A 27,897-nucleotide genomic window follows, 5' to 3' on the forward strand; every position below is an offset into this window, starting at 1 on the left:
TCACAAAATTCTGTAGGTACTACGCCATCCAAAATGGAATAAAAGTTCCTTGGCTACTAATTCCAAGCATGTAGCACCATTGCGCATAGTATCCTGTTGTTCCTGTGAAAGCATCATACACCAAGAGTGGAGCCAATTGGAACACATGAAGATAATCTGCATGATGTTAGGCATTTTTTTATGGTTAAAAACTATATCATTACGGCAACGCCAAATTAACCAACATAAAGCACTAGCTCCAAACAAAATCATTTTTTTTTGTGGGTCTAGGCACTCCCCTTAGCCAGTCACCAAAAATATCTTTTGCATTGTGGGGAGGGGGGATGTTGAAGGCAAAGAAGACACATCGCCAAGCAAAACGTGCAACATGACAGTCAAAGAAGAGATGTTGGATGGTCTCTTGTGTATTACAAAACCAACATTGCTTGTTTCCCCTCCAATTTCTCTTTATGAGATTATCTTTTGTCAAGATTACTTTTTTGGTGAAGAAACCACATAAATACTTTGATTTTTAGTGGTACCTTTACCTCCCATAAGATCCTCTTGTGGATTCTTACATTGGAATTGATGATCGCATTATACATGGAATTGACAATTTCTTCATCTGATTGAGTCCTACAAGTCAAGGTGATCATTGCCATGTCCCAATTCAAGAGGACCTACCTTCTCATCATCTTGCAGCCAAAATGGTGAGCAATATCATGGAGAATCATGTCCAAGAGCTCTGCGTAGCTGCATCGAGGGTGTGTGCTGTTCTCAGTTTTCTTTCCCTGTTCATCTTCTTTGCTTGAGTGATTATTAAAATAACCAATTAATATGTTTGTGCTGCCATATATATTCTCGCATAGTGGAGTGATGAATCATAAGGAAGGTGATAAGCCTACCGCCAAGAACAAAAAGGAGAAGAAGAAGAAGAAGCTAGAGCAAAGAGATGGAGGTTAAAAGATGTCATTTTTAAACCCTTCCCGATTACCAGTACTTGTTTCTTTTTGTCCCCTCCTCTCTAGTCTGTCCAAGTTGTTACTTTTCCAGTTTTTTTTTTTAATGGAACTTTTCCAGTTTTAGAAAAGGGCAAAGAGTTGGTTTCCCTTTCGGACATCTGATTCATCGCACTTTTAGATTCTTCCTTTCACAGGTAGTAACTATTACACCATCATCAGTCATATATAAAACACCATTAAAATATGGAGCACAAAAGAAGAATTAGGACTTACTAGTGGGCATATATATGTTGATTCTGACAATTAAGCATGAACTGGTCGCTAGTAGCCGCAATGGTAATTTGGAGACACAAAGATGGCATGCATGGGCATATATATTGATCGATCTATAGCTAGATACAGTGACTAGATGAGTGATATAGCTAAGCTAGAGAAGTGCCTGAATTACAAGAAAACAAAAACACCTACGACCTTCCTAGCTGGAGTACTACATTAAGTAATTCTCATTTGTTAATTACTAGTAGCAAACTCATCCATGCATCTTGTGCTAATGCGACTATCTACCATGCATTAATTATATTAGTAATATGCATGCATGATGTTAATAATCTGTTTGTGGCAATAATTAATAATCATACAGTGGATGTCTGGATTAGACTTTGGATCAGCGATGGCTGCAGAGGTCGGAGAGCATCTTCCTGCCCTCGACAATGTCATCGAACAAGTCGTCGAGCTCGGCGATGACGGCCTCGGCGCCGGAGCTGAGCATGGCGAGGCAGCCTTTGACGAGGTGGGCCCTCTCGGCCATGTCCTCCCGGTGGGCGTAGCCGGTGCCGGTGGCGACGACCCTGTCGAGGTCGGCCTTGAGGCTGTCGATGGCGGCCCTGGCCTGGCGGAACTCGTACATCAGGATGCCGTCGGCGGCGGGGGCGGCGAGGGCGCGCATCTCCTGGGCGACGCGGTGGCGGAGGCGAGCCATGGAGGAGGCGTAGCCGGGTGCGGTGGGCAGGGGAAGGGGAGTGCAGGTGGAGATGAGGTGGTCGGGGAGGCAGGAGGAGACGGTGGCAGAGAGGAGGATGGCGAGGAGGAAGGAGGTGGCGTTGCGGAGGGCGTAGAGGAGGGCGCGGAAGCCGTTGAAGGCGTTGAGGTTGAGGTCCCTCGGGGAGCGGTGGTCGAGGAGGAGGAGGGAGGCCGGGTCGTGGATGTTGTCGTGGAGGAGGGCGCGGTTGTCCTGGAGGAGGCCGGCGGCGTGGCGGCGAGGGGCGTTGATGGCGCGGGCGGCGTGGATGTAGTCGTCGTCATGGTCGTAGAGGTGGTGGATGGCGTGGGAGGCGGCGGCGGAGTAGGCGTGGAGGGCGGAGGCGCCGGCGCGGACGAGGAGGCAGGCGTCCCACAGGCGGGAGGTCTCGTCCATGTACTCGTCCAGCCACCTCTCCCCCGCCGGCAGGTGCAGCCTCCCCACCACCTCCAGCAGCTGCGCGTGCACCGACCGCACCAGCGCCGCCGCCTGCTGCACGAACGCCGCCGACATGAACCCCACTTCGCCGACCGCCAGCCTCCGGTGCAGCGCCTCCACCCCCTGCCCGATCGACGAGTAGAACCTCTTCATCATCCTTAGCTTAATTAATTCCTACCTTAGCTTAATTCCTGGAGTAGCATCAATCACACTAGCTATCTACTCCTTCCTTGTAGTGTTCATGGTCATGGCTGCTGCCTCTCTGCCTGTATATACTCCTGCGGTGCCTACATATAGGAGAGATGGCCGGATCGGAGATGTCATGGCAGTGGCAGCAGCTACTCCTAGTCCTCGATGCTAATCTAGTGTGTACATTTCATTGTACAGCAGCAACAGCCAGACTGCAAGAGCAATGGAACGAATGATATGATGGTGTGTCTGGGCGCCAGGGGGAAGGATGATTGTCACTGCCTACTGCTTCTTCGATCATCTCTCTCACTCATCTATATGAATGATATGCACTATTACTTGCTACTGTTCATCACTATCTATCCATCTATCTATCTATCGATCGATTCGATTCGATTATGTGTGTATCATCACGTACCTGCCTTTGCATTGCCATTTTGATTTCCTACGTGCTCTCTTCCTCTCAAAAATAACTTAGGCGCTGTTTAGTTCCAAGGGTGAAAAGTTTCTGCATTTCACGTTGGACATACGAACACACATATAAAGTATTAAATGTAGCCTAATAACAAAACAAATTACAAATTCCACATGTAAACCGCGAGACGAATTTATTAAGCCTAATTAATCCGTTATTAGCAAATATTTATTGTACCACCACATTGTCAAATCATGGAGCAATTAGTCTTAAAAGATTCGTTTCGCAATTTACACACAATCTGTGTAATTAGTTTTTTTTGTCTATATTTAATACTCTATGCATGTGTCCAAACATTTGATGTGATAGAGTCAAAAGTTTTGCGTGGGAACTAAACAGACCCATAACCTAGATGGAAATGTGAACCCTCCTAGTACAACAAATCAGGACAATCTTCTATCCAAATTCATTATACTAGGAGGGGTCACATCACCTTTTAGGTAGAGTTTTTTTTTCGATGAAGGGAGTGCTCATATACATATGCATCGGAAAACGCAATACACCTACTTACTTACCCCCTCTGTCACATAAAAAATCCAACCTGGTATTGGATAAGACATTTTTTAGTTTAACAAATCTAGATAGAAAGAGAAAATGTGTATCATTCAATATTAAATTAGTTTTTTCTTTTTTGGACGGAGGGAGTAGAGGGTACAGTACAGTACTAGATTAGCTTTGTGTCTCCATGGCTGGCTAGCAAGTAGCAACAGAAACAGGGGACAGGGGTAGTAGAAATACTAGAATGGTGCGTGGTTGTTTTGATATGAATGTCCAATTGCAAATTGATTGGGACCATATACAGAAAAAAGGAAGCTACCAAGACAAGAAGCAAGAGGAGGGGCCTCTCCATTAAAATTCATGTCTCGCTTCACATATACAGGCAGTTATACTAGTACACAAATAGCCTGCACTGTCATGTGCTGCTGCCGTCCTATGTACGTACTTGTATATATTCTTCCTATACCATACGACTTATTAATTAGAGTTTCATCCGTATGTAACAAATATTCATTCTACTCGATGGATCGATCGGCAGCATAATGTAAAATTGAATTAAACGTGCCCAAGATCGATGATGACGGACAACAGGAAGAAGAGGAGAAACAGAATTAAGCAGAGCAGAGTGCTCTGTTAAGTTGCCTTTCTCCTGTCTGTCCTCAATCTGCGTTTCAACAAACTCTATCGCCTACCTTGTACTCCAATTGATGGCAACAAATTTAAGCTGATGATTCATATATGAACCTAAATCAATTAGTTATTAACAACATTAATTAGAATAAGATCTGAAGAAGAAGAAGAAGAGGAGGAGGGAGGACAAAAATTCAAAGGTGGGCAGGAGAACGAGAGATTTGTCTGTCTGTCCATCGATGCAAGTTCCCATGGCTGTGGGCATGAATTTGCAAGCAAGCAAGGAATGATGGGTTTCCTTGTACCCGTACAAATCTCTCTGGCAATGGCTATGGCTATGGCTTCTTCCATCTTTTGAGGAGGCGGCTTCCTCCGCTTGCTCATCCCTCTCAACCGGGCCTCCGAACCACCCAACAATCATTCCTCATATATGCCCGCGCCCACCCCTCTTCTTTCAAGGACCTCAACTACTCTCAAATCATCCAATTTCTGATTCCTCCATTACAAACTTCACCTTGTACCATCCTACTTCATATTTGTTTTTTTCGACAAGTATTATCCAGTACTAATACTTTTAAACTTCGATGAGTTGATATGTTTTCTTAATTATTTGCATTGGTTCGATATACGTAAATCATACAGGAGCATGTACAATTTGTCCTAAAGAAATGCCACATGTTCTTTTATTTTGAATAGCCGAATGGTTGAATAGCTAAGTGAATTTGTGATGATTATTCAAATGTACAAATGAATCTATTAAGTAGTACAAAATTGAAAAAATGATTTAAAACCATTTTTTTAGGAAATCCATATTAAAAAGTTTTTACAGAAATCGCAACGTTTAGAAACTCCAGAAGTATACAAGTTTATCCACATTCTATTCCTCGGAAAAGAATGCTCTTATCGAAGTTTTATTTGGAAAGCCGTATCAATGTCTAAAATGGAGGGAGGGAGGACGGATGATTCTTATGAAAGCACAATGCCGTTAAATCCTGAAAAATTTGCTCCTATGAGGAGTCAAACCCAGGATCTAAGGTGCTATTGAGGCTCTTGTAACCACTAGGTTACAGGCCCTTTCGCAAACTCGACTATCCTTAGTTGAATACTCTCCACAAAATTCGATCTAAAATTTAAAATTATGATAATCAATTTTATATTAAAATAAGTTGATAGGTCTGGTAAGTTTATAACATTATGATAGTTAAATTTTTAGGCAAATTATTTATTTTGTTTTTAAACGCTTGTCAAAATTTTAAAAAGCTTAACCAAATCTTATTCCGAACATGATGGTGTATTTCTTTTACTAGCCTGAAGGAAGTAGTTTTTTTTTTAGGATTCTTGTTGAATTGGCTCCACAAACGAGACAAAGTATGTTAATATGATTACAATTAGGGGGGAGTACGTGTAGTAGGGATTAGTAAATGGTGTTAGTGTAGGCGCTCGTGGGGTTTGGGAGACCGAGAGAGATCGAGGAGGGATCGGGGAAATCAAAGGGTATGTATGTTGTTTGCCTTTTATCTATCTAATCGAGCCATATACTAAGATCAAGGTTAGCAGCGATCGAGTACTAATTAATCACCTTTTGTTTTCTCCACTAATCAATGATGTATACATAGGACATGATGCATGAGTTGGCATGTTTCATTGTGTATATTTTATTACTACTAACAATTGCATCGGTGGCCATGCATGCAATGTCCGTAGTTGACCGGTAGGCTCCACAGCACTCAATGGTTGATATAATCATTCCTAGCTAACTTGTCTTGTCCGGCCACCCGTTTAATTAATTTTGCTAATCTTTAATTTCTACACTTCGTACTTCTCCCCTGTAATATACAGTTCGTACTTCACCAAAATGAACTTTTTACTAGTACTAGCTCTTTAATTTTTTTTTTATATCAAGATACCTGCCTTAGCTTGCCTAGCTACGCGGTGTGATTTGCCTTGCTTTTTGGCAGGCAACCTTTTGTCTTTGTTGTTTCTCTAAATTAAGTACTGTCTTCAGTGATCGATGCTAGATGTTTAGTCCAAATTAGTACGGTTGGTGTGGCAATTCAACATGAAAGCACACTGATAAGTAATTTAACTCATTACTGCTAGGAGTATATGGTGTGTGCAGTAGGACGTGTAGGATCTAGCTAGCAGTGATATGACCAAATTAAATTAATTGGTGATAAAAAGACCATCACAAATAACATAAATCTACTCGATTACTGTAGGTCTTGTGTAGCTACTGCTACTTGGTTACAGCACCACTTTGATGAATGCAGGAGTCAGGAGGAATATGCATGAGATAGATGAACACACACACACAGAGAGAGAGAGAGAGAGAGAGAGAGAGGTTTGAGTAGGTAGGTAGCTGGAAATGCTTGCTGGTCTCTTTGGGCATGCATGCATTGATGCATAAGGCTGCGCCTTGTATCATTATTCGTGGACTAATTAATAACTAGAGTCATGCATCGATCGATCACACAGCTTGTTTATATGTACAATCAGTAACAGTAGATGCAATGATCGGCAGCCTTTTTCTCCTAGCATCGCGGAACATTTCATCATAGCAAGTTTAATAGTATAGCTCAGTACTAGCTTCAAATCATCTATAACCAATGTAATAGCTAATACATACAATAGTTGCTTACGTATAATTAACACCTAGTCCAACCTGTCATACACACGTTACGTTTTAGAGTCCGTGCTGTAGCTGGCTACAGATCTGTAGCCCGCTGCTCTTCTCTCTCTTCCTTTATCTCTTTAAAATATGTTATAGCTGGCTTATAGCTTACTATTGTACCTGCTCTCTTCACCATGGTCGATCTTCGTCGTATACTACTTCATATATGTGCATGCATATGATATATATATATATAACACTTCTTATTTTAAGTTATAATACTTTCTAACATTATCAGTACCGATGTTGATCGATCGATTGCCAGCGACGGCGCATTTCAGGGAGAAGCTCATGCCTAGTATACTCCGTAGCTAATTAATTGACCATACTGCATGCATCGATCTGCTTTTATATAATCCTATATGTACGCCAAATACTAAGCAAATTAAAGTGTTGTTCTTTTCTCTAGAAGATAAAGATAAAGATTAATGCTTTTATGCAAAACGAGATAGTATTAACGTATCATTGATTGAGTTTTAATTATTACAAACTTAAAAAATAGATTAATATGGTATTTTTAAAGTAACTTTCATATAGAAAGTTTTTGTACGAAACGTACCGTTTAGCAATTTAAAAAACGTGCTATAAAAATCTTAATCTTCATCAACTCTGGTTGGAAAAAAGAACGCCTAAGCCCGGCAGAGTCTTCAAGCTGCTGAGACTTGTACTACCAGCTTCTTGCGGAGTGAGTATGAGTATTATATGCAACACACTTCAGCAATCTGTTCCCAAGGCCAGCAGTACATTTTTCCTTCATCCCAATTTGCTTGACATGATAGGATCTTTAATTGGCTGCATACATAATTAAGGAAAAAAAATCAAAAAGGCAAGCATATGCAAGCTAGTCAAAAGATGATTGCTACTAGCTTCTTGTTCCAATGAGCAGCAGGCACAGCCGTAACAACGCCTTTATGATGATCGAAATGAGAGAGATGGTATATATGAGAATGATGCACATGGAGGAACAACATATAAGCACTCGATCGAATCTCTGAGGTTAAGGCTGAAAAGTGTCTTATGTTGATGGCGCCCATGGATTGATTGTATTTCCCCTTCTTTTTGGAACACAACAAGCAGCTGCTACCAAGCACATTTATATCGATAGAGTAGCATAGTATCCTTCTCTACATATGTGGATGGGTAGCGTCACGTCTTATATAGTACTCCATCCGTCCCATATCCCATAATATAAGAGATTTTGGAGAGACATGACACTTTTAAAGACTACGAATCTGGATAGCTCCCCTATCCAAATTCGTAGTCCTAAAAGTATGTAGCAAAAAGTACAAGTTTCCTCTACCATTTTTTGACCAGCTAATTAAATAATTAATTTCAGCGTATCAGCATATATCTTTGCCATGCAATTATATCGAGAGTTAAAGTCCAATTTACCCCTCTAAATTATTGTAAAATTATGATTTAGCCCTCCCTGTTATAAAACTTGACAAAGTACACCCTCAACTATTTCATCTAGATGAAATACCTTCCTTAGCCCAATATAGTCTGATTTTGGTCCAACATGGCAATCCAGTTAGCAGGTTTAATCAAAAAATGGCTAACCCCACATGTCATTGTCTTGCCCATCATCTTCCTCCCTGCTCCCTATTTCTCCCCCCTCTCGTTCTGCTTACATGGGCGTCTTGGTGGAGGGTGGAGATCGACGACGATAAAGTTAAGTCTAGTTGGAGAGGGCTTGAGGTCCAGTGGCAATGTGTTCTCGAGAGTGTCACCGAAGGAGGAGGAAGCCTCAGGTGGTGACCAGGAGGCCCCGTCAACCGCTGGTTCCTGCCATGTTGTACCCTACCACTACAGATTTGAGGTTCCCACCAAGAAACCCCGTCGGTTGTCGGCTCTTGCCACACCCCAATCTGGCACTGCCGTACAACGGCACCTGATAAGAGCGTGTCGTAGGAAAAATGGCGTGAACCGCTCCCTACGAAACCGCGATCTCAGTACCAGTCCCAGGACATAATGCTGGTACCCACGGTGACAAATATGAATCATTACAATCCTTAAAATAAATAGAGGACTTATTTACCTTAACTTAGGTTGCAGCTCAGACAGCCCGAGAATGCAACCAACGACACGGACGAGGCGAACACCAACAACAGCAGCAGCAGCGGAACCAACGGTCTAACACCCAACACCACAGGCGACGGCTGGGAACTAGGACGAAACCCTAATCTTCACTTTACTTCATCTTCAACTTCCGGGCGGAGGAACTATATATATATTTATATAGAGCAAGGGTGAGTACTTTTGTACTCAGCAAGTCACGGGAATTTAGGTGTTTGATGCAAGCTTGGAAGAGAGACAAGGTTGTTTTTGCAAATCTTTTGTTTTGAAATCATTTTGAAATCACTAAGTGATTTATTTCTTTCTAAGTTTGGGCCGAAAAGAGACTTGCGTCTCGATTCGACTTTAAGAGATGTTTTTCAACAGCTCATTTGGTAATGTACCGACCTTCCGGGTCAGATCATTACTTCTCGGCTCCTAGAGCCATTCCACTTGATTAATCGGCTCCCAGAGCCTTTTTCATTTTCTCGGACTCCCAGAATCCAGCTGCCCAGCAGCACAACAATCCGCTTCCACTCGGGAAGCCTAGTCTATGATGCCCGTAGACATCCCGAATCACACAGATTCGTTACTTGACCACTCAGGTCATCCATCTGCCACATAGGCTGATTCTGGTAACGATTCCCACACCACAACAACTTTTCTCAAAGCACAGGCAAACAAATCTACGCTACAGGAAACACCTCACATCCGCCCATGACCGTGGGCATGGCTGTTCGAACAGTTAGTTAACCTCTGCAGAGGGGGTACACTTTACCCACACGACATTACTAACCCGGATCACCCAGCCCGTGAGATCAGCCACGTCGGGAGACCTTAAGGCTTTCATGACAAGGCATTTCGAAAGCCGACACAGGTTCACCATATGCCAACGAGAGGGGTCCCAGACCAACACCAGATTAGGTCCCAGACCATACTGTGCCAGGAAGCCCGAGGGTTCTCCCCGACACCACCCCGTTGAATCCACATGTCTCTTGGCATCATGGCTCCCCCGATTAGCTAATTACTCAGCCAGGGGCGTCCCATTGCACCCGTGTGGTCGCACTTGTTATATGCTCGGATGAATTTCCCACAGGAATCAGTCCTTATATGCGAATACGGGACAGTGCCACACAGGCACAACCCCGCATCGCGAGTTTTCACAATCCATTTTATTTTCAAACACGCCGACACCACATGTCGGGTTTTCAAGGCTTCTTGAACCCATTTCCCAAGTTTTCGACAAACAACGGTGTATGTGGGATATTTGGTATACGTGCTCAGAGAGCACGGATACCGAGGTACCACAAAGGTGGAGCGACAAGGAAATCAGGGTAGCACATCCTACAGGAATTAGTGCGACTACTGGGTAGTCCGTCAGTTTGGCACGCATACCGAGACCAAGCAAGTTGAGTGTGTGATTCTAATAATGCAAGTTGCAAACAAAATAATAATGATTTTCCAATTATAGGAGCAATTGGTCAAAGGGTGACTTGCCTTGCTCAAGGTCTTCACGAAGCTTCACGAATCTTCGAGAAAACCCGCGATCGACGAAAATCCGGTAACCGCAACTATACGCAAACAATCGAAAACCTAAACAAAATACCAAAATATAGATCCTATTTAGACTAATTAGTAGTGCCATTAAATAGATCTCAATTTTATGGAAATACTGGAAGTTGAACGGAGTCAAACAGAGGTACGGATTGAGAGATATGAATTTTGGAAGTTTAATTGGAATTTCTGGGCAAAGGAAGATATTTGTGGAACAAGGGGAAATTGATTTATGAAATTTATAGAAATAATATTCTCAAGAATATTATTGACCGTCACTGACGTGCGGGACCAAGGAAATGATTTATGGAATTTTGGGAATAAGGAATTGATTTATGGAATAGGGGAAAAAGGGTTTATTAAATCCCTTGAAAAAGAAAGGAGGGATGCCATATAGACTTCCTCGGGCGGCTTAGGCGCGGCCCGAGGGGTTTATGCAGCTTGGCCGGACCTAATGGGCCGGCGCGGGCGCGGGAGGGGCGGCCCAAGAGAGGGGGCGCGGGGAGAGAGAGGCCGACGCGGGTGGACGCGGTCCACCGCGCGGGACCCACATGGCGGTGGTTGGGTTCACGGTGGGGAAGGCGCACGTGCGGGCGGGCGCTAGGGTTTCGGGTGCACGTGGTTCGGGCGCGGCGTGCCGGGTGGACGGATGGTGGCGGGCCCACGTGCAGCCGCACGGCTTGCCGTGGACCGCATGCACAGGAGGGAAGACGGAGGGAGGGGGCGACTGACCGGCTTGGCCCGGTCAAGGCCGAGTTGGCGCCGAGATGGCGCCTACGTGGCAGCCACGCGGGCCGGCGGGAGGAGGAAGAAGGGGCGGCCGAGATGGACGGCGGACGGCGGCCGAGTTCACCAAAGCTCGTCGCGACGATTCGAGAGAGAGAGAGTACATCTGAACGATGGGACGGACGAGAGGGAGTGAGCCACCAGATCGGATTCGCCGGAGGGAGGCCGGCGACGACGAATCGCGGCGGCGCTTGCCGGCGGCGCAAAAGAGGGAAACGACGACGATGCGACGAGAGCTCGATTCCTAGGGACTTGAGCATCTACGCGACCTCCTGAGTTCATTTCTAGAGTCGGATTGGGTGGAGCTACACCGAGGAAGGCCGGCGACGAGCGGCTACTACCGAGTTTGGGCGGCGACGGCGGCGATCCTACGGCGAGCAGCGGCGGCGGTCGGGGCGGCGCCAGCTTGCTACTGGAAGGCTACTTGCACTACTGCCCAGAGCTAAGGAGAGGAGAGGGAGCGAGGAGGGAGAACGGGAGATGCACTACCGAGCCGAGACGGACGCTGTGACGAGCGGCCGACGACGCGGGAGCGAGCTCTCCGGCCTCGGGCCGGGGAAGGGGAAGGAGACGGTGCCTGGAGTCCCGCGTCAGCTCCTCGCGCGCACGCCGGCTTCACCAGCACGCGCGATGGAGGAGGGAGACGAGGACGGCGGTAGCAAGGCGGCAAGGGCACGGTGGTGGCGAGGGAATGAACGAGAGGGAGATGGGGCGGCTCGGTTTAATAGATGGCAATGTCGGTTTAGGGAGGAAGAACCGACATTGGCGGTCAAGGAGAGCGAGCTGGCGGTCATCGACGCGTGCAGCCAAGGCGGCGACAGGTGATGACGCCGGCGGTGGTCAGGGAAAGGGAAAAAGAAGGGGGGGGGGAAAGGGGGTTGGTCCTTTGCCATATTGAGGAGAGGCGAAGCAGCTGCTTCTCCCATTCTTGGACGATGCGGCGTGGAGTGGCGGGGGCCATGGATGACGTTGGCGATGACGGCGGCGGGCGGTTTGTCATGGAGCGGGGGCAAGGCGGCAGCACGTGGCGTCGGTGGCGCAAGGGCTGATGGCGGCGGCGACCGGCCGGTCGGCCACCTCGCGAGCGAGCGCGTGCGTGACGCGGGGGTGCGGCCGGATTTCGAACGGCGGCGGCGGGAAATCAGCGCCGGGGAGAGGGAGTTCGATGAAGGAGAGAGTGAGAGATACAGAGAGAGAGAGAGCGAGCACCCTCGCTCAGAGCGGCGCACGCGCGAGGCACGCGAGGGAGGAAGGAGCGGCTGAGGGAGAGAGATGGGCCGAGAGGAGGGGATAGGCCGGGAGAGAGAGGAATCAGCCCATCGACAAGGGAGGCAAAATAGACTTTTGCTGAAAGATTTTGATTTGGAGAGATTTGGAGTTTGGGCTTTGAATCTAAATTTGATACTTTGTACACAAGGGTTCAAGGAGTCAAGGAAGGAAACAAAACGGGAGTTTGGATATTTTGGGATTCGGAAATGTATTTGGCGAGGATTCAAAGGAAGGGATTGTCTTTCGGAATTAGATTTCGGAGACTTGAATTGGAAGAGGAAATTTGAGGCGGAGGATTTTGATTTCGATGAGAGGGAACAATGGGATTTGAAACCGAGATCCATGGTACGACTTAGACTCGCACTCAAAGGACAAAATTTTTCACAATTAAGATTTTGCCGAATTAGTTTTTAACGTCTCACGAGAAGCGGAGCGTTACAGTTCTACACCTTCGGTCCATCTCTACCTCCGTCGATTGTCGGTTGTGAGGAGGAGGAAACCCCCGTTCCATGTTCGTCGCCATGATGGGCACCAGCACCTTGACTCCACCTTTCCTCCACAGTGCACCCGTTGACACGTGAGGGTGGAGGTGAGAGGGGAGGAGCATATGCCATGTTGGAGGCCAGGCCGGTGCGACGCTTCCTCACAGCGGCTGGTCGACGGATCCATGGCAGAGTGAAAATGGAAGTCTGGGAGGAGACTACAATAGGTGAGCTTGCGCATGTCTGCCTTGATAGGGAAGATAAGGTGGTGGCGTGAGACCAACACGGAGCTCCAAGAGGAGAAGAGCGGTACAGTCGCCATTCTCTGGCAACTTTCTGGGCATCCACATGATCATCTCCATCGACATGCTCAGAGAGACAGAGAGGAGAGAGAAATGGAGGCGCATGGGACTTATGGGGCTAGCTAACTTTTTATAAAATATGTGTTGACTGGATTACCACGTAGAACCAAAACCACCCATATTAGGCTAAGAGTATATTAGTTAGTTTGATTAAATAGTTTAGGAGGATAATTTATCAATTTCTATAGTCAAGAGGGTAAATCTTACCTTTTCTTTACTATAGTTGATGAGGTAAATTAGACTTAACCCTTGTATGTATGCTCCCGTAGGTAGGTATGAAGGAACACATATGTAGGTACGTACGGTGAGGATCCTGCAGATGCACTTCTTTCCACGGTCGTCGGAGTGAGTTGTAAAGATGATGTGCATGGAGGTACTACGACTGCAAAGTTGGCTCACTTTCACAACTCATCTTTTGCAGCAGGATCTTAGTAGTATTTGCTTCTCCATCATGCATGTTTGCTGCTGCCTAGCTATATATACGTACGTACCCTACCTCTAATTATATTGCATGGGCTGCTTTCTGGAGACAGAAAAAAGATGAGCAACTTCTTTGGGGGCATATGCTGTCTGCAAACTCATATATTCCAGCTCCCAATCTTTGGATGCATTTTGATTTCTGCCTGCTGCAGGGCTGCTTGATTTCAGGGGCACCTTTCTTTCTTCAGACATTCCAGCTTGGCTTCCAAAAGATGTTTGCCTATGAATCGATATAATGCTTCTTCTCTGCTGGTGCAGAAACTAACAAAGCATATGCATATACTCGATCAGTGACTGGTAATATGTGTCGTTTGTGCGTTCTGAGAAGAGGTGATCAATTGCACGGGTAGCAATTTCATTTTTGTCCCACTATAAACAGACAGACAACATTTTCTTCAATTGTAAAAAAAGTAGCTTCCAAGGTTACAACCTTACAGAGTTATAATCTTGTAATTTTTCTTCTGCTCTATCAATAGAACTTCGCACCGCCTTATGCGAGTCGTTAAAAAAAAAGTAGCTACCATGGCTAGCAGTAAGGGTATTATGTTTTTCTCATGTAGGTCACTAGTCAGATTGCTACCATTTGTAGCAATCCTAAGTATGAGTAAAATGATTTTAAAAATATAGGACAATTACCAGTGGTAGTGGTCCGAAACAGGGACCGAAATGAAAAATACCTGGTCAAGACAGGATTAAAATATTAAAAAAAATGTCGAGCCATTATCAATGTTATGGTCCAAACAGAGACCGATCAATATGAAAAGTAACCAGGAGCTGAATTGCAAATGTTCCGTACTGGGCTCCTTGGGCCGGAACGGCCGTAAGTGGGCTGGGCACAGGCTTTGATGCATCTCTTTTGTCCTTGTTGTTCTTACTTCAATTCCATTGTATAGATTTTAATTGTTCTTAAAAACAATAGCAAATGTACAGACTATAATACTTAAGTTTTTTTTTATGCAGTTCCTTTCTGTATTGAACATGTTGCGCAATTCCTTACTCCTTTACAGTAGGACACTTTGTTATTGAGAAACACAAACAACAGAACAAAACAGAGGCGCCAGAATGATAAAAACAATAGTATAGTTTGGATGGAGCAATAACATAATAATAATATCTATAGTCAACTGAACAATGCTGTGTGATCAAATGTGTAGCAATAGTAGCATAGTTACGAGCAAACAAAAATCTTTTAATCCTGTGAGAAAAAGGAAGAAAAGAATAGAAAGAGAGAGAGAGAGAGATACAGCTGAGGAGCACCCCAGCATGTTCAGATGACAAGAAGGAAGTTCTATTAGCTCTATACGAACAACTCAACTGAAAACTCTGAATAATTTTCTATGACAAAAGTGCCTCAGGATTAATCCTGAAAGCTGTTAGATGATGCTCCTTTATTCCTATTGATCATGCACCAAAAATTCCCTCCTCTTATGAGTATCAACTTGTTTTAATTTGGTGGCCAATTAAATCTTCTCTTGCTTGTCTCCTACGAGGGGAAGCATCTCCATCCGGCTCCTCGGCGTGCGTGGGCTCGAATTAACGCTCTGCTGCGAGATGAGATGCCTCACATAGCCATAGAAGGTGCAGCCGACGAGCGTGATTGCGCACCCGACAGCGTTCATCGCGGAGATCGGGTTCCGGAAGATCATCCACGACACCAACACAGCCACAGCAACCTGTATAAATCACAGTATCCATCAACCCAATTTGTGAATGCAGAGCACAAATGAACAGCAGTAGAGTTGCAGTCGAGTCTCACTTTCAGGTTGCCGGCTACGTTAAAGGTGACAGCCGTTGTGGAATGGATGACGTAGAAGATGGAGAAGTTGAGGCAAAATGCGAGTACTCCGGAGGTGGTGATGATGATCAGTGCAGGGACGATGGAATCATACGTGTAGAGCCAATTGATGACGCCACTCCCTTCCAGCACAATCGCTGGTACTGACAGTATCATGGTTGCAAATGGCGCCATGTAGTACACAGTGTTAATGCTGCACAGAAGAAGAACAAAATGACAGATGCAGAATCAATAAACACACCAAAAGAGGAAAACATGCAAGGCTAAGTATGGTAAAGTAAAATTCAGACTGAATCAATTTTTACTGGCCCAAGGTAAAAAGAATCCATTTTTACCTATCAAATTTGTATCCATGGAGTAGAGACTCTGCAAGGATGGTCTTGGTAGATGTTGCCAGGCAACCAACCATAGCAGCACAAAAACCAAACATGTTGAAACTAAGCTCAGTTATTGATGTTAACATGATTCCTCCCACTATTGGTACCAGAGAAGCCCATATGCGCCACTCGAAATACTTCCTCCAGAACAACCACTGCAGAATAACTGTGTTACAATGGAAGAATCCATCAGAATATGCTTACATCAATTGCAGAAAAGCGGAATAACTGAGAACGACTGAATTGACAATAAAGAGCTCAAAAAAAAAAAGAGCTTAGAAAGGCCAGGAATCAGAGAACCTGTCGTTGCAGGGGTGAAAGATTTTATGGTCTGCATGAAGGAGACTGGAATATATCTCAGGCTGACATTGCCCAGTACAATGTTTATGCAGAACACAAATGACATTGGGAATATTCTTCTCCACCGATCCTCTGGGGCAACTTCAATCAGTGGTTTCATCTTGAGAATTTTGATTGCGATGTAAGCTCCAATCGAAGAGCATATAAAGTGGACACACGAGACAGTAAGAGGGAACTTGAACTCCAATTTCTGCATCCAAGGAAAAAAAAATGAAAACCATCAAATTGATGACTTGTGTGAATGATTATGCAGTAATATTCTGAAAAAGAACACAATTTTGGACTCCCAAGTCAATTCGAAGAAAAAAGAGGAACTGTACACTTCATCATCAAGGATCGATTTGTGCAGCGAGAAAACATCACACGCTACAGGGTTTCTTCAGTAATACATCACCCAGGCCACTTTAAGTGACAAAGGTTACAAAGACCACGAAGTTGCTTCAGAATAGCAGCAGTTTTGTTTTTGCACTGAGTCTAATATCCTGTGGTATGCAGGCTGTTAGTATCTTTAAAACCAAGTTTTCTTAATGCAATGATACGCAAGCTCTCTGTGTGTTCCGATAAAAAGAATTGTACCACAACCTTCAAAAATATAGATGGTTGCAAGGAGGTGATTTTTTTTCCCTTTTTGAACCCAAAAACAGGCGGAGAGATCCCTTCCAAGGGTTCAATATTCATGAAAGCTACTCCACCAAAGTTCCTTCCAGAATCAGCACTGTTCTAGTTAACTTTACATTGGACATCCATCAAGGGCATCAAGATGCAAACTTTAAGCTTTTTTTTTTCTTTTTGGATGCGACGTTGTACTTCAAATTTAAGGTAGAACCATAGAGTTGACTAACACTTGGGTGTGGCTGCGTGGGTGATCCACCAAAAGAGAATTGTCAAACTTTATAATCTTTTGAGGAAACATTTTCAGTTAGAATGATTGCCAGCTAGAAAAGGTAGTGTTTTGAGTCATATCCTCGATCTCTCCGTTGTATTTCTCGTTATCTTTTCTGAACATTTAACTCATTCTTAAGAGGACATGACAAATTGACAATTCCTTTCAGTGTCTGAAAGGAACAGAGTCCTTGGAGTTTTGTAAATCTCAATTCTCAAAAGATGATTCCCTTTTCCCAGTCATAGCCACCCATAAACTACCAGATGAAGCAAACTATACGCACAAAAAGATTGTTCCTTTGATGGAGTATCTTGTTTCATGTTCCTATATTATGCTGCATCCCTAGGAAATCAACTACACCCATGTGAAGCAGATAATTTGCAGGAAAGGCGTGCGTGACCCTTTGCTGTTAATAATCATACGAGGGAATCATCTCAAGGACAGAAAAGAAAAAGGAAGTAACGGAAGAAGAATAGGGGGGGGGGGGGGGGGAAGAAAAGGAGAGGAAGATTATGGAAGAATTGGAACCTGGAAGATCCATTTGTTCATGATGATGACGGTGACGTTGAAGCCCCACCATTGGAGGATCGCCAGAACGGCTCGGATGGTGGCGACGTCTCCCATCTTGGCTTCCTCCATCGATCTCGACTCGACTCGATGGATGGATGATAGATCAATCCGGCCGATGTCAAGAAACGCACGCCCGAGGAGTGAAAAAACCGGCTTTGTATCAATCAAGCCATCGATAGGAAACGAAAACGATCCATTAGAGGCATCTTTGTAGAACTAGAAGGCCTGCCTGCCTGCATCGATCGAACTAATTCAGTTGCCTTCTCTTTTGTTTGGGGGCTTTATAAATATATACTACTACAAGAGACGAGAAGAGAAGAGGAAGATGAAGTGAATCGAAGAGGGAGGTGTTTAGGTTGCGAGTTCGGTTGGTGTGAGCAGATGATTCCCTCCCTCTCTTTGCCTTTGGGTGTTGTCTAGTCTAGCATAGTACGTGTCTCTCTCTCTCTCTCTCTCTCTCTCTCTCTCTCTCTCGCGTGTGATTTGATTTCCCGGCTTTTTTCTTTCCCTTTCTTTGAAAAACGTGGCACCATCCATCAAGTCTGCAACTCTCTTACCTTTGCCGTGAGTCTACTCGTCGTACGACTGGTTCCATGTGCTCACACCTCTCAAATTTTATGCAAATAACTAGTTTGAGAATTTTTCTGCCATGACTTACTTCTTAATTAATATAAGTCGACGCACAAGCCAACTGTTTTAGGAATCCATGCTTCCATTTCAGTAAAATATGGAGTCATAAATCAAACGGTCAAACGAGTCCAATTGATTTTCAGCAAAATAAAAGCATACTACTCTATTGTTCAGCTTTATCTAAATAAAAAAATACACTATTGTTCAGAGTGAAACGCAACACGTACGGTTCCAGAAGCCAACCACATGCCTACTCCTGACAGTAGCGGCTAGTACATCCGTCCCAAAATAAGTACAGCCATGAGTTTCAGCGTCCAACTTTTATCATCCGTCTTATTTAAATTTTTTTTATAATTAGCAATTTTGTTGTTATAAGATAATAAAACATGAATACTACTTTACTCGTGAATTATGTTTTTAATTTTTTTCAAAAATTTTTCAAATATCGTGAATTATGTTTTTATTTTTTTTCAAAAATTTTTCAAATAAGATAAGTGATTAAAGTTGGGCGCGGAAAACGATGGCTGCACTTATTTTAGGATGGATGGAGCAGTACATAATGCAAATCCTCTACAGTTAGGCAGGCAGGCCTCCGTATCCTGCCGTGCAAATCCTCTCATGTTCATGCATTTGTTAATATAGAGGTCAACACTCACCACAAATATCATTAATTCATATCAAGGACACATATAAATTCATCATCTGGAGATATAGCTACACTACTTATTAATCCAACCACAGAATCTCTAATATGATATAGGAGTACTATTTACTATAGGAATGAATATTCAGGGTTAGTCATACACTCAAAACTATATACTAGTACTACTTACATGCTCCATGACTGTCACAATTGTCTGACAAAATGAAGATCCACTTTCTTCCTTGACTCTCATGCTTGTCCTCAACTGAAATAAGACCTCCAAAAAGCTTCAGGATCAACCAAACCATTACATACACAACATACAGACTATAAACCTTCACAATCATCGATCACAGGCTATAAACAATGACGAATCAAGCAATAAAAAGGAGATTAAAAAAACAAAATCATATTTCCCCCAAAAAAACGTTTAAGAATACCATCACAGGGCAAGTACAGGACAACATTCACAATGGTCACTGAAAGGGGGTAAAGAAGGAAGGTGAACAAGTAAACAACACATCATTCCGCCCAGCTAAAAGACTACATACACCATCTTCACCAGGTAAGAGTTCTTCCTGTAGATGTCAACGGCAGTTAATTAAATAAACTACACAACTGATTCAGTATCAAAGTCGGTGTATAGCCCTCCTAAGGGGCCAAAGAATCTCTTTTCCTGAGCTTGTCCAAGCGAGCTCAGAAGCTAATCCACAAAGCTATTGTGATGATCACTTTTCAGTACCATCACCTTCAGAATCCTTCGACTGATTCACATTACAAGCATGCTTACTATTCCCATGTATTTTCAGCACAGAATCCTCATACTTATGCATTCCTTCCGCTGCCCTGCGGATCTTGCAAAATGTACAGTACCACTTACCTTTGGGGATAGTGTTGCGTGCTGGTCTCATGCAATATATGTGATAACCTTCATCACAGCCATCACACATGACTATCTGGTCATCATCCTTGTCTTGGAAGCACCCTCTGCAGAGGCAAGAGGGGCAGTACCAGCAACCAAGCTTCTTTTGTTGCTCAATTGCAAGCTGGCTTGTTTTCAGGCATCGGATATGATAGAACTTGTAAACGCAGTAAGGATGTCCGCATACCATGAATCTCTTGTCATCGTCTTCGCATGTGCCACAGTGTTTGCACAAGTTTGACAGGGCAGTTGTTGACAGGTCTGGTTCATTGTCTTCCCCCATGCTTGAGACGGAGCTCCCCTCTCTTTCTTCAGCTAATTCAATTTTTATGGGAAGCTTGGGATCTTCTTCTTCTGTCTTCACCAGCTCGAGCTGGTCACACAAAACACAGTTACCACCATGCAAGCAGTCATGGGCAACATTATTCGTGGTATCTGCAGCCAATTCTTTTTTCTTGAAGCTGCAGGTTGAACAATGCCAGATTGCTGGGACTTGCTTAATATCAGGATTGAGTAGCTTGACACATGCAAAGTGGTACATGGTGTCACATTCATCACAGATTAGGCCTTCTTCAACATCTACCTTGGTGCCACAACCATCGCAAGGGCACAGATCACGTCCAGGTGGCACAGTTCGTTTCGGTATTGTAGAATGACTAGAATCACATGGGGCCAACTGCACGGTGGTAGTCGACTCCTTTGTGACAACGTGGACAGCACCCGGCAAACTTATTTCCTAATGAAGAATGCAATTAGTAAAACCATTATTAATTAAGTGTGCATGTGGAACAATGATAAGCAAACATCCTCAAACAGACAACTTACCTCTATTCTGTGCTCAGCCACCTCAGCTTCAGAAAATCCAGAAGCCTATAAAATAATTTATCCATTAGTAATGCCCAGCATAAAAGGAAAGATTTCAATATACTAAAGCATCCTGCAAATTGCAGCATGGTTGCCAAGTGTGCAGTAATAGATTTATCTTAACTCGAATTGTCAAAATATAACCATCTCGACGCTAGAGACATTAATTGAAAGATAAAGCAATAGATTACCTGCTTTTGGTATGAAACTCGTGAAATGGTTGAAAGGTTGCTCGCTAGACCTGTCATCTCTTGGCCAACTTGCTCAAACTTCTCCCACATCTACAAAATAAACAAATAGAGAGTTGTATTAAGAGGAAGGCTCAGCAGGCAACAGTATCGTATAATCTTTCCTAGATGTTACTACACAACTTCTATGTTTAGAGCATGAACAATATAATGTAAACAAAAAAACTCACAGATGAAAAAAGTATATCAATGATAACTGATAAGGAAATCAATATAGAAGAGTAATTGTTCGGTCTTTGAGATGTGCTAGCACTAAATATTATAAAAGTTTCTTTTTTGTGTTGTGCCCATTTAAGAAAACAAGTGATAAAACCCTAGTTGACTTAGACAGAAACCTCAGCATTGAGTGGTCACACATGCAGCATGCATGAGATGTTCCAGAATTTTGTGTGTCATACCCCAGCTCAACCACATTATCCATGGTCCACTTCATCAACCATGAAGCGCAAGGGAGTTGGCATGTTGCGGACAGCAGATGAAGCAGACAGATAGAAATAGAGCATATAAAGTTGCGAAGACATGATAGTGTAGAAACAGGGCTAGTATACCATTTAAGTTGACTAGCGTTCCAACCCTAACAACCAGAGTTCTAGAAGGTCAGTTGTGATAAACTCCCTAGGAGTCTGTTGCTTGGATGGTTCAAACAATTTGGGAAGATCTTAACTAGCAAACGCAAAAGAAGCTCAAATAAGCAGTTGAGCATCAGCATCATTCTATCAACTGGCCGTACGTAGAACATTTTGCTCTTATGATTTACGGAGTTGTGAACAATAATAGATGGAGAACACATTAAGCTTTAGCATACAGAGGGCGCTTATAAGTACAGGTAATATGCATCATCTTTATTAGATAAAAGATAAGAATAAACACTAGCTAGTATTATTTCCCTCCAACAACAGTAGCTAAATTACTTTCATGGGAGCAATAGAGAAACAATTACCTGCTGGATATCATCGTCAAATAGTGCAGGGTTGTGGGCATAGTCTCCATTTCTCATCTTGGCGTCGATTTTTTCCAAGTCGATGACATCACCAGGTTTATTGACATGGAAGGTCCCAAGTAGCAAATGGCACAACAAGGCAAATTTCTGGGAGACCAAAATGTCGAAGAGGGCATTATTACACATTGCCTTGTTAGCTTCGGAAGAAGCTGCGGCAGCCGCATCTTGTATAGCAGCATCTGCAGAAACCACCTTGCCTCCAGCAGCACCATTAGGGTGCTGCACTTTTGCTTCCTCTCCTTGGGAATGAGCTAGGTTACCCTGGTAATGAGAAAGAAGTCATGTGTTAGGAAAATTCTCATTGCATAAATATATATAGGGTAGATGCAAACAAAGGTGGTGTGTGTTACTTTGAATTCAGTGTGAACAACAACACCATTGGTGAGCAAGCAAGGATTGTGTTGGAGAGCATGACGGATGCAGGTCTGAATTCCTCCACCCTGGCTAATAGCAGGGGATTGGAGGAAGCCGTGGAGAGTGTCCCTCCAGCTAATCCAATGTTGGGCCTTGGCGTCTTTCTTAGAATTGGCGCCGTTGGCCATGAGTGGCAAAGGCTGCAAGAAAAGAAAGCACAACAAGTAGATGTAATGAGAGATTGTAAGAGGAGGCAAGAAGCGAGAGTACGAATCTTGTAGAAATCGAAAGGAAATCTGGAGAAAGAAGAAGAAGAAGAGGCAGGGAGTTGGTTGGTTGGTTACCTGTGTTTCTTTGGAGCGGCGGCGCTTGTAGGTGACGAGGTGGTCCTCCGGCGGCGGCGGCTGCCTCTTGCGCGGTGGTGGGGGGCGGTTCTGGGAGCCCATCGGCCACCTGCGGGGGGCGGCTACAGCATGGACAGCAAGCCGAGCCGCCGGAAGGAGACGACGGACGGAGCGGAGCGGAGCTGCGGAGGGGAAGCAAAACCCCGGAAAAACTAGGGTTTGTGCGGGCGGGGTGGGCGCGGGTGGCGGTGGATTCGGATCTCTCGCCTCGCCGCGGCAGAGAGGAGCAGCAGCGGAGGAGCGGGATTTGGAGGCGGCGAGCGGAGCCGGAGACAAACCCAAAATCTCTCTCTCTCTCTCTCTCCTCTTATTATAACGGAACGGGAACGGAAACTGAAACGGGGTTGGGCTGGACACAAGACAACCCATCCTCATCCTGTGGGCCCTTGTGTTTGCTCGCTCCACCAAACCTCCAATACTCCAATGTTTCCATCATACACATCTACGAGTAGAATTATGGGTCTATTTGAGGAGCTTAAGATTCTTACAAGCAGCTGATTGATAGCCAACTTCTAAGAATCTGGAAAAGCTAGCTTTTGGCTTCTAGTTCATTTTCTGGATTCTACAACTACAGCTTATCAGAATCTGGACCAAAAGCTGGGTTATTTGGGAGAGCTTCTGATTCTGAGAGAAGCTGTAGTAGCTAGAAGCTCCCCAAATAGAACCTACATAGCCCTTGAGATTCTTCTTTTTCATGTTACATGTAAATCTTAGAGTTAGGCTGGTATATAGCTTAAGTGAGTGAAAGGAGATAATAGAGGTGGTGACAGAGATAACTTATAAAGTCAAAGAGATTATAGCTAGTCGTACATCTAGATTGTTCTTAATCGGTGATGTATTGAGTAAACAAGTATTAACATATTATTGCCATGCAGGATGGCGAAAAAAAGATAACGGAACATAGGTTAATATACAAGACAATTCGAGTTGGTTATGTGTTCCATTACGTGTGCGGTGGATTCATGCAGTATGCGCGGGAAAATTCTATGACGTATTGAGAAATATAACTATAATAAAAATATAAATAATATAGTGACGGAAGGTTTTCGCTATAATGCAATACCACGTGTCGATTTCTATGCTCTATTTTTAGATTTCACTAAACTCATGTTTTAATGGGTTTTGCAGCCCAGCAAGACACCCCAAATGTTTCAGTGGGAAAAGCATCGAAGAACACTACCACTTTCCATGACAATTGTCAATGATGAACAATGTCAACTTTATAGTTTCTTACCCGGGCTGGACCAAAATCAACGCTCCATACGCCCCCAAAGGCCCAAATACAACTAGTAGCGTTTCTTTTACTCCTCCATTTATATTCTACCATAACAGCTGTAGACGTAGCAATAGCACGCAGGTAATCAATACTGCAACGATTCACCCAGCGACATCATGCCAAAATAATTACTGTGCCAGCTTACAATTTGCGCTGGTCACCTAGCTGTATCTGTATGCCTCCAATATTTTACAATTTGACATTAATGTAACTTTCAACTCATGTCAGTTTAACACCTCATGATGTTATCATCAGGAGGCTGGATCTGCGACTGTAGCTCATTTGCTAAATTTTGACATTTTAGTTTACTGCAGGCATGAAGATGCCAGTTCAGTAACAAGGGAAATACAGATGGAGATGGCTGCATTTGCTTCAGGGTACCAATATATACCATATTAACACTGCTGCCATGCTGCTTCCATTAACAGCAGCAGCAGCGGTACATCAACTCAGATCAACGTACGGTGATGGCCAACCTTCAGGTTCAGGGTGAAAAATGTGGGATTCAGATCTTCAGTACAAGACGTATGGCAAGGAAGCACAGTAGAACATGATCCCGCAAAGATCTGTCGCTGTTGCCTCTGTATCAGGTGATACCATCATAACGGTTCCCAAGCCATCTTTTACCTAACAGAAGGGGTTTCATCTTGTCAAATGAGTTGATCAATGGAAGTATAATCACTAAATAGATAGGATGCTAGACTATACAAGACAAAGCATTTGGAAGCATAAATAAAGAAATTTTGATCAAATATTCACAAAACTGTTTGTTACAACTTAGAAGGAAGCTGCCATGTTTTTACAGGGGTACAGGTCAAATATCTGAGAATCTGTAAATCACACACATAAGTCGTAGAAAAATGGAAGAGCTCTACATGGTCGTCCAGATTACACTCCAGGCTGGTCACAAAGAGATAACTGTATAATATGATAATAGAACTTCATGCAGACAGTCTTATTTTGCATGGGGTAAGCAGAATCCTCAGAGATTCATGGATCATCCTATGGACCTTACTCAGTTTATACGTGATTAACAGCAGTACAGCACAGGCTAGCTAGTATATAATTATAAATCTACAATAAAGCAGTAGCGTAACAAGAACCACATAAAAACTAGTACATTAAGTTTTTATTACCAGTGATCACTTGTTTTATAGTCATTTAGTACTGCTGACTACTGTTTCAGAACAAATGCAAATTACCAGTTACTCGTGTATTTTTTCCATGTACAGAGAAAAGGCACTGATGTATTTTGCCGTGTACTGAGGGCACAGCCTTCAGCTGTACAGCAGTATAGAATGATGGGGCATGTATTTCTATCCATCACCATGAATACTGACACCTTAAAATTTACATTCAAAGAAGAACTAAATCGTGCATGGAACAGAACTAAGATCACTACATTTAGGCTTGACACTTTAATCCTGTCGATAAGAAGTGGCTGCAGTCAAAGAAAACTGGCTGAATCCTCCAATGACCTATCAACCAGCAAGAGCTCAGTCTAAAGTTTAGCATTGGCAACAAGAGCTCACTATCTAAAGTTTAGCATAAAGCGTCTGATTTTGCTCACAACTGAATTACCAAAATAGATAAACCTATACAACATGATAATACACCAGGGACTGGAATTCATAATAGGTATCATGTGCAGGTGCAGTAACACTAGTGATACGCATACCTTGGAGAAGCTGGGAAGCTCGTGCTGCCAGGTGCCACAGCAAAGACATTGGAGTAAGACTTTGTGAGGTAGGCGAAGTTGGGTATCGGCGGCAATGAAGGCACACGCTCCCCTCTCCTTATCATATCCTCCAGGTCCAGCCTTTGCAAGGTGAGAACAGCTTTGTTCTCTCTCCAAACAAATGCAAGCCGGCCATCCTGGAGGACAAAGAGCGATCCGGGCTTTGAGCCAGGATACCTGAACCCATACCCGGTGGCAATGCCCTCACCAGCAAAGCTTCTCTTGATCTCCACAGCACGCGACTCCTCATCGGTTTGCCACGGAAAAGTCTCAGTGGATGGCTCACCGACCCGCACGATAAACATAGAGGACCCATTCGGATGCACGACATAGTGTGTACCCTCCAACACCTTGGTTGCAATCAGCTGAAGCTTCCCTTCGCTGTCCTCCTCATAGGAGAGGAGTAGGAAGAAGAGAGCCTTGCCAGGTTTGCGCTCATCCTCCGGCCGCCCTGGCGGCCACCCGAATGTGCCTCCCCACAAACCGGCATACTCCCGGCCAGGCATGGGCGCCTGCGTCGTCAGCTTGTAGAGCACAAACCGGTTGTCATGCATGCTTGGCCAATTCCGGTAGATAGACAGCCTCATCTGCGCGCCACGGAGGCTCAGGCCGACGCTCTCTCCGGTTCGCAGGAACTCGTCCAATGGCAGATGCTTGGGGTGGGCGTACTCAGCCCTGGAATTGGCGGACGCCGACCGTGTCACCATCTGCCGCAGGCTGTTCCTGACAAAACCGGCGACCGCCGAGAAGCTCCTCCGCAGCCGCATCTTGTCGCCGGCGGTGTCGGCCGGCAGCGCCGCCGTCTTCCTGGCCCCGATCAGCAGCGCCTCGATCTCGGCCCTGCGCACCATGCCCCCGCCAGACTGGCTGTGCAGGCGCAGCATGGCCTCCCGGCGCGCGGCGAGCAGCGGGAGGTCGGCGTCGGAGCGCGCGAAGAGCGGGGCAGTGGCGACATCGGGGGGGAGGGTGAGGCGGGAGGCGGCGACGAGGGCGTTGAGGAGGCGGCGGCGGTCGGCGAAGGCGAGGCGGGAGAAGTGGGAGGTGGAGGTGGAGGTGTGGGCCTCGAGGAAGAGGGTGTTGGCGAGGGGGTGGAGGGAGGAGGAGAGGAGGCCGGGGAAGAGGGAGTCGTGGGCGGCGCCGTGGAGGAAGAGGAAGGCGGGGTGGCCGCGGTGGTCGGCGAGGAGCTCGAAGACGGGGGCCCAGAGGAGGCGCGGGGAGAGCTCCTGGGGGATGGAGCGGACGGCGACGAGGGAGAGGAAGCCAGGGAGGGCGAGGACGAGGTTGCCGAGCTCGGGGTTCTGGTGGGCCCAGAGGCCGAGGAGCGGGGCGGCGGAGTGGAGGAAGCGGCAGACGGCGAGGGAGGAGTGGGCGAGGGCGGCGCGCCAGGCGAGGAGGTGGGAGGCGGTGGGGAGGAGGCGGCGGCACTGGGCGAGCCACGCCTTGTCGGCGGTGGAGACGGCGTTGCGGAGGCTGCGGGAGGCGGCGGAGAGGGCGAGGAGGTCGCGCGGGCGGAGGTGGGCGGAGATGAGCCCGAGCACGTCCTCCGGCAGCGACAGGATCAGCTCCGCGCCGTCGACCTCACCCTCACCGGCGAGCTCGTCGGAAGTCATGAGGATGGATGAGGATTTCCTGGATCCGGAGGGAGGTTTCCTTCCTCTACTCTCTCTCCCTCCAAACTCAAAACAAAGTGAGGATTTTTCACTTCTTTCTTCTATAAATATCACTGAAAATAGATATTTTTTATCTAAAAATATGATATTTTCTTTAAAGAGGAGAATAGAGGTTTCTGATATATAATATACAGTGCCAGGTACCAAGGTCTGATACCTAGATACCAGCTGGTATCTGAGGTACCAGGTACCAGCCAGAACACCCATATGTACCAGGTGTGAGGAGGGAGCGCATGCCATCATCGTCGTGCCCGGCCAATGAACCTCTTGCTGCCATATGTACTCTCATTCCTTCCCCTTCTCAACGTGCTTCCT

General features: G+C 45.1%; 4 protein-coding genes across 4 annotated transcripts; all 4 read right to left on the minus strand.

Annotated features, from left to right (window-relative positions):
* Nucleotides 1-1,055: 1,055 nt before the first annotated feature.
* Nucleotides 1,056-2,858, minus strand: LOC127782281 (uncharacterized). The gene has a single exon (XM_052309420.1). It carries the CDS (start codon nucleotides 2,551-2,553, stop codon nucleotides 1,606-1,608), a length of 948 nt encoding a protein of 315 aa, XP_052165380.1. The 5' UTR covers nucleotides 2,554-2,858; the 3' UTR covers nucleotides 1,056-1,605.
* A 12,087-nt stretch (nucleotides 2,859-14,945) lies between these two features.
* Nucleotides 14,946-18,273, minus strand: LOC127781366 (UDP-galactose transporter 1-like). Its single transcript, XM_052308313.1, has 5 exons — nucleotides 17,792-18,273; nucleotides 16,321-16,570; nucleotides 15,979-16,186; nucleotides 15,605-15,836; nucleotides 14,946-15,521 (listed from the first exon to the last, which is right to left on the minus strand). Exons 1-5 carry the CDS (start codon nucleotides 17,900-17,902, stop codon nucleotides 15,309-15,311), a joined length of 1,014 nt encoding a protein of 337 aa, XP_052164273.1. The 5' UTR covers nucleotides 17,903-18,273; the 3' UTR covers nucleotides 14,946-15,308.
* Nucleotides 18,274-19,518: 1,245 nt separating this feature from the next.
* LOC127783303 (PHD finger protein EHD3) lies at nucleotides 19,519-23,185 on the minus strand. Its single transcript, XM_052310550.1, has 6 exons — nucleotides 22,839-23,185; nucleotides 22,491-22,694; nucleotides 22,081-22,401; nucleotides 21,084-21,173; nucleotides 20,854-20,898; nucleotides 19,519-20,764 (listed from the first exon to the last, which is right to left on the minus strand). The coding sequence occupies exons 1-6, from the start codon at nucleotides 22,938-22,940 to the stop codon at nucleotides 19,835-19,837; spliced, it is 1,692 nt and encodes a 563-aa protein (XP_052166510.1). The 5' UTR covers nucleotides 22,941-23,185; the 3' UTR covers nucleotides 19,519-19,834.
* A 1,461-nt stretch (nucleotides 23,186-24,646) lies between these two features.
* Nucleotides 24,647-27,587, minus strand: LOC127783393 (F-box protein At5g39450). Its single transcript, XM_052310660.1, has 2 exons — nucleotides 25,853-27,587; nucleotides 24,647-24,801 (listed from the first exon to the last, which is right to left on the minus strand). Exons 1-2 carry the CDS (start codon nucleotides 27,520-27,522, stop codon nucleotides 24,798-24,800), a joined length of 1,674 nt encoding a protein of 557 aa, XP_052166620.1. The 5' UTR covers nucleotides 27,523-27,587; the 3' UTR covers nucleotides 24,647-24,797.
* Nucleotides 27,588-27,897: the final 310 nt, after the last annotated feature.

The sequence above is a fragment of the Oryza glaberrima genome, chromosome 8 (assembly GCF_000147395.1).
Source record: "Oryza glaberrima chromosome 8, OglaRS2, whole genome shotgun sequence".
Taxonomy (NCBI): domain Eukaryota; kingdom Viridiplantae; phylum Streptophyta; class Magnoliopsida; order Poales; family Poaceae; genus Oryza; species Oryza glaberrima.